At 48.3% G+C, this 6,979-nt stretch overlaps 1 protein-coding gene across 1 annotated transcript in view; it reads right to left on the reverse strand.

Annotated features, from left to right (window-relative positions):
* Window positions 1-5,929: 5,929 nt before the first annotated feature.
* LCMT2 (leucine carboxyl methyltransferase 2) overlaps window positions 5,930-6,979 on the reverse strand; it is a 47,326-nt gene continuing 46,276 nt past the window's right edge. The window contains exon 12 of the mRNA XM_015418977.1: window positions 5,930-6,097. Within this exon, the coding sequence (XP_015274463.1) occupies window positions 5,930-6,097 (168 nt within the window). The remainder of the gene's footprint in view (window positions 6,098-6,979) is intronic.

Here is a 6,979-nt window from a genome sequence, read left to right on the forward strand (position 1 = left end):
GTTAAAGACTGATGCAAAGTGAGAGTTAACTAATTCCACTTTGTCTTAAGGCTTGACCGTCTTCCCCTAGCAATGAGCTTACCCCATCCCTGTTCTTCTTTTTGCTCTGAACATAGGCATAGAAACCTTTCTTGTTATTTTTAGCATCCCTCGCAAGTCTCAGCTCCATCTGCGCTTTAGCCTTTCTGACACCATCCCTACAGATTTGAGCCTGGTTCTTGTACTCACCCTCAGTAATTTGTCCCTCCTTCCATTTCCTGTACATTTCCCTTTTTAGTCTCAGCTCTTTAGAGAGTTCCTTGTTCAGCCACCTCAGCTTCATTACACGTTTCCCACCTTTCTTTCTCACCGGGACAGTTTGTGATTGTACCTTAAGCACTTCTTTTTTCAGCATCTTCCATCCTTCCTGTGCAGATTTCGCCCTCAGCATTTCCAGCCATGGGATCCTACCTAGTATTTCTCTGAGTTTTTTTTAAATCAGCTTTCCTGAAGTCCAGGATACCAGTTCTACTATGTCCTGGTTTCACATCCTTCTCTATGTCAAATCCCAAGCAGACATGGTCACTATTCCCCAAGGATCCCACAATGTTCACTTTATCAACCAGTTCTTCCCTGTTAGTCTGGATTAAATCCAGGATAACAGATCCTCTGGTTCCTACCTCCACCTTCTGAGAGATGAAGTTGTCCGGCCCCATCACCCCCGAACTGAAAGGGGGGCCTTTGAACTCTTGGCCAGACAAATTCACCTCTGCCTTTTCGGAGGGAGATAAGGAAGTAGTTGAGGGGGAAGGGGATTGTAAGTTGCGGGAGAATGGCTGCTGGTATCGCGGCCATAAATTATACGTGCCCCTAACCCTGCGGGGAGACATGTTACATGCGGTTCATGGATCTAAACTGGTCACTCTGGTTTCGTGAAATCATTGCAATTGTTACAAAGACAATTTTGGTGGCCGCACATGTGCAAGGATTTATCTTTGTTCGTCAATCGTGCCAATTATGCGCTATGAGCAAACCTCGGCCGGGGAAGACCCCGGGACTATTGCACCCTCTACCCACACCAAATCGGCCCTGGGAAATGAATTCCATGGATTTTATTACGGACTTACCCCCGAGCTAATCAATGACGGTGATTTGGGTGGTGGTTGATTTGTTTTCTAAGCAAGCACACTTCATCCCCTTTGCCTCATTGCCTACGGCCAAAGCCCTGGCCAAAGCGTTTCCAACCAAGGTGATCTCCGACCGGGGAACTCAGTTCGTTTCCCATTTTTGGGGGGAGCTGATGAAACTTATGGGGGTGGAACGGGGCTTGAGCAGCGCTTACCACCCAGAGACAGACGGATGGACAAACGGAAAGGGTTAACCAGACATTGGAGCAATATCTCTGTTGTTTTACCAATTATCAACAAGACAATTGGAATGATTTATTGCCCTTGGTGGAATTCTGCTATAATAACACTTGTCACTCTTCCATGGGGATGTCCCCATTTAAAGGGCTGTATGGATATGATAGCCCCCGGTGCCCTTTCTGGAAGGGGACGTGGACATGGGGTCGGGGGAGGCGGGCCAATGGTGCAAACAACTGCGAGACTCAACACCTCTTGTGTAAGACTTTGAACGTGGCTAAAGACGCTTATAAAACACAGGCTGACAAGAGAAGGGTGGAGGGTTGGGCTCTGCAGCCTGGAGACTTGGTGTATGTGTCTACCAAAAACATTCAACTGCTAAGACCAAGTAGAAAGTTTGGTTGGAAATTCATTGGGCCGTTTAAAGTGCGTAAAATTATCAATGATGTTGCCGTTGATCTTGAATTGCCAAAAAACTTGAGGAAATTGCAGTCTGTACTTCATTTCAGCCTCCTGAAGAAGGATTCCGGTCCCAGCAAATGGCGTCCTGCACAACCAGTGCCCCCTCCTATCATGATTGAGGTCGAGGAACACTATGAGATTTCTAAAACACTGGACTCTAAATTGAAAAGGGGAAAACTGTTGTATTTGTTTTAATGGAAGGACTTTGGACCCCAGCACCTCGAATGGGTGGAAGTAGGGGATATTAGGGCCCCTCAGTTGATCTGAAGGTTCCATCCGGAGTTCCCGGACAAACCGGGGGATCTCCCGGATTAACCGGGAGATAATTTGCACGTGGTGTAAAGTTGATTTTTAAGGGGGCAGTATGTCAGCAAGCTGCCAATGTTTATTTTCATTTCCTGCATGTGTGTGTGCGCTTGCTTTTATTTTTGTAGACCCGTAGATGCGCATGGCTATGTAGCTCGCCATAACAATTATATCTCCTCAAGGCCACAGGTGGAAGTAAGCTCGTTAGCACTGGGAAGCTCTCATAAATCACCGTGAGAAGAAGATAACATGAGAGGCTGGGGGGTGCATACGAATACCCTATATCCCATTATGCGCATAGGTATCCCGCCATTCTTAACAGTGTTCATGTTATTGCATCTATGGCTTTTCAATAAAAGTAAAACCTTCCTGGAAGTGTGTACTCCGTTGTTTAGCTGTGGGTTCTGACATTCAGTAAAGATTTTTTACGAGCCAACTTGATTCCAAAAAAGACATAGCTTATTTGACAGACTTGTTTAAAAAATTTAATGAAACAAATCTACAGCTCCAAGGCGATGAGCTGAATTTAATCAAAACAAAAACTGTCATTTCTGCATTTGTGGCAAAACTTCTTCTGTACAAACAAAATTAAGGACGAGGGGAATTCAGCCAGTTTCCAAATTTATCAACAGTAGAAAAACATGATTAAGACTTGCTTACCTATTCTCAGCACTTGGAGGCTCTCTATTCTAACTTTAATCAACAATTTGAAGATATTCTTAAAATGAACATACTCGACTTGGTTTTGGACCCTTTTTCAAGGACACAGAAGAATCTCTTATAGAAGTAACAACAAATGGGGAATTTAAATTTAAATTCAAAGATGGCTACCAACAGTTCTGGCTGCAAAAGCAGATTTTTTGTTGTTGTTCAGTCGCACAGTCGAGTCCGACTCTTCGCGACTCCATGGACCAGATCACGCCAGGCAAAGCAGATACCTACACTTCATCCTGGATTATGGGCTATAGTACAAAAGTTTCTAATTGCATTTCCTTCAACATATTTAGTGGAACATGGGTTCAGTGCAGTCACAAATCTGTTAACTAAAAAAAGAAACCGACTGCAAATAGCTAATCGTGGTGATTTAAGATTGCTGCTGACAAAAATAGAGCCAAACATTAATAAGTTGATAGCAGTGCACCAGGGTCATCCTTCTCATTAGGATTATTTTACTGTCATTTGTGATTTTTATTTTAATATTGTCCTCTGTTATCTTAATTTTCTGTGTATGCGCAAATGTTACTATGGTTGATTTTATAAAATACTTTTATGTTTTCAAGCTTAAAGGTGTTTTATTTACAACAACATCTTTCTTTACTATGTGCAAATTTGTCACTGCATCTTTTTGTCCACTTCTTAAAGATAGATTTCCAGGTGGTCGCTGAGTAATTTTTTTTCCCCCTGAAAAGGGGGTGGTAGGCCAAATAAGTTTGGGAACCACTGGCCTAGAGCATCCCTGACCAGGGTTTGTCCAGCCGCTGCTTGAAGACTGCCAGTGAGGGGGAGCTCACCACCTCCCTAGGCAGTTGGTTCCACTGTGGCATAAGTGTAAAAAAGTTTGTCCTAATATCCAGCCGGTACCTTCCCACCCTTAACTTAAACCCATTCTTGTGAGTCCTCTCCTCTGCTGCCAACAGGAACAGCTCCTGGCCCTCCTCTGACACAGCCCTTCAAAGACTTCAAAAGAGCAATGAAGTCCCCCTCAACCTCCTCTTCCCCAGACTGAACATTCCCAAGTCCCTCAGCCTTTCCTCACAGGGCTTGGTCTCCGGGGGCCCAATCCTCCTCCTCCTCCTCCGCATCTGCTCCATTCTGTCCAAATCCCTTTTGAAGTGAGGCCTGCAGAACTGCACACAATACTCCAGGTGCACCCTGACTAATGCAGTGTACAGCGGGACTATGACATCTTGTGATTTGGATATTATGCCTCTGTTGATACACCCCAAGATCACATTAGCCTTTTTTCTCACATCACACTAGCTGCTTGTATTTGATTTTCGATCCACCCATACCCCAAGATCTTCTTCACACACACACTGCTACCCAGAACTGTATCTCCCACACAGAACACATTTTCCTCATTTTTGTTACCCAGATATCAAACTTGGCACTTATCCTTGTTAAATTGCATCTTGTTTACATCCGCCCACTTTTCCAGCGTGTTCAGATCTCATTGAATTCTATCTCTATATTCCAGTGTTTTGCTGCTCCTCCCAATTTGTTCTCATCTGCAAATTTAATGAGTAGCCCTTCTACCCCTTCATCCAGATCATCGATAAAATATTGAAAAGTACTGGGCCCCCCACTGGACACCTCCCTCCAGTCAAATGAAATGCCATCGATAGCTACTCTCTGAGTGCGGTTCTCCAACCAGTTCCCTCTCCACCTCGCTATCCTAGAGTCCATCAGCTTACCCATCAGAGCATCCGGAGGAACCCTGTCAGAAGCTTTACTGAAATCCAGGGAAGCAACATCAGCAGCATTCCCTCGATCCAGTCAGCTTGTCACTTTATCAGAGAAGGAAAGGAGGTTGGCCTGGCAGGGCCTATTGGGGACAAATCGGTGCTGACTTCCCTGGATCACCGGGTTGTCCTTTAGATGCTTGCAGACTGATCCCTTTAAAATCTGCTCCAGTCTCTTCCCCGGGACAGAGGTCAGGCTGACTGACTGGGATGAAGAGAGACAGCCTCCTCCGGGGAATCTTAGCCTGCCCCGCTCTCTTTACCCCCACGGAAGACCTATTGCCACCATCTCACTAGCCCATTTTTATCCCTCCCAGGAGCCTCCCAGGTCCTAGTCTGCCACACAACATTATATGACCAAGTTCCTTTCGTCTCCCTCCACAGGCTCCTGAAAAGACACCTCAGGCACAGCCATCGACCCCGGCCAGTCACAGGCCATTAGAACAGGCGCCTGAATCTGCAGCAGCAGCAGAGGGACCCTCGACTCTTCCACCTGCTGGCACCTCCCCTTCTGCACAGTCACCTCTGCTGGAGTCCCGTGGCCACTTGAGAGGCGGTCTGAACTCAGGAAAATCCCTCCAGAGGCAGGCGATGCTCCCTCTCCCCCACCCCACCCCCGTCAGAAGCGGGGCTCTCTGTACTGCAAGGGTGCTTGCAGGGCTTGAACTCAGGAAAATCCCTCCAGAGGCAGGCAATGCTCCCTCACCCACCCCCGTCAGAAGCGGGGCTCTCTGTACTGCAAGGGTGCTTGCAGAGGTCCACAAAAGTTAATTACCCAACGAGAGTCTTCCCAGAGCTAAAAAGCCCACAATGTTTCCCATGCAGGTGGATCTCTGGGCCCCTCCCCCCCCCCGGCAGCCCCCGGATTGTGGAACGGGCTGGCAGGGAAAGATACGGAGGGCAGCTTCTCGGACTGCAGCTCCAAAACCAAGCGTGAGTTCTGCCATTCCAGCACGAGCCTCTGTGAGGCAGAGTTTCTGTGAGCTTCCTGCCATAAATCTTTCCATTTCCAAACGAGAGCAGTTGTTATATGCGAATGAGTGATAAAGGCTAATAATTTTAAGACGGAATGTTTTAAAGTATTAAAAAAACCCTGTACTGATGTGAAACTGTGTGTGTGTTTCTCTAACTGCATTGCGCTGTGAGCCATCTTGAACACAGGAAAGGCGGACAAGGAATTAAACCACCCCGCTGTTGCCCAGAGTCTCACGAGGCCTCCTTGGCCAGAGCGACATCCAGCCAGTGGTCAGAGTCCCCCCCTCTGCACAAGTGCAGCCCCCGGGGGGTCCCTCTCTCTGCTCCATCTCCCGCTGCCTCGGCCAAGAGTGGCTCTCTGGTCCTCCCCTCCGCAAAGCATCAGCGCCCACTCAAAACGTCCCCCAGGGCCAGGTGGACAGGATGCCGGTTGAGGTGACTCCCAAAGGAAAAGCAGTTGCCGCCGCCCCCAGTCAGAAGAACCTCCTCTTCGTCCGGCATGAAGACACTGCTGTGGTTGTGCAACATCAGGGGCCACTCCAGGGCTGCCTGGAAGGGAAGAGAAGAAGGACGGGTGAGAGCACAGCAAGGGGAGCAGGCTGGCCCCCAGAGACGGGAGCACCGGCCCTGACCCCCCTTCTCTGTGTGGTGGACCCTCTAGGCAGACCCTTCTAAGGGTAAGGTCGTTTTCCCCAAGTAGCAAGCGAAACGCCTTTGGGGGTCCCTATTGGGATGGAAATGTTTCAGCCCAAAAATGTTCCAAACAAATAAAAATGCAATAGTGATGAACACAGCTTTGGAAGACGGCTGGAGTAAAGCTGGAGTGTTGCGGTGCCTGCAGGCAGTCTCAGACCACACCCCACCCCAATGTTAGGATCAAGCACAGGAGAAACGAAACGGTACAAAGACAGGGATCCGAAGAATGGCAGCTGAGCATCTGGGCCAGAACACAGGTCACAGAATCGTAGCTCCCCCCTCTAAGCTGCGGAGTCCCCTTGTGAGCAGGAATCCTACTCTGTGAGCTCCTGGCATTAAAGTTGTGAGCCAGCAGTTTGGCTACTGCTTGAATTAGTTTGCTCTGGAGCCCCAACCTTCCTGAGCTACGACAGAAACGCGAGAGCCGGAGGCTACAAGACTGTGAGCTAGCTCAGACTAACTCAGCTTAGAGGGAACACTGGTTGGAAGGGACCTCTAGGGTCAGGTGAGAGCCAGTTTGAGTGAGAGCCAGTTTGGTGTAGTGGTTAAGTGTGCGGACTCTAATCTGGGAGAACCGGGTTTGATTCCCCACTCCTCCACTTGCACCTGCTGATGTGACCTTGGGTCAGTCACAAGCTCTGGCACAGCTGTCCTTGAAAAAGAGCCGTTTGTGTCAGAGTTCTCTCAGCCCCACCCACCTCACAGGGTGTCTGTTGTGGGGAGGGGAAGGGAAAG

Source organism: Gekko japonicus, unplaced genomic scaffold, assembly GCF_001447785.1.
Source record: "Gekko japonicus isolate JY-2015 unplaced genomic scaffold, Gekko_japonicus_V1.1 scaffold3134, whole genome shotgun sequence".
Taxonomy (NCBI): Eukaryota; Metazoa; Chordata; class Lepidosauria; order Squamata; family Gekkonidae; genus Gekko; species Gekko japonicus.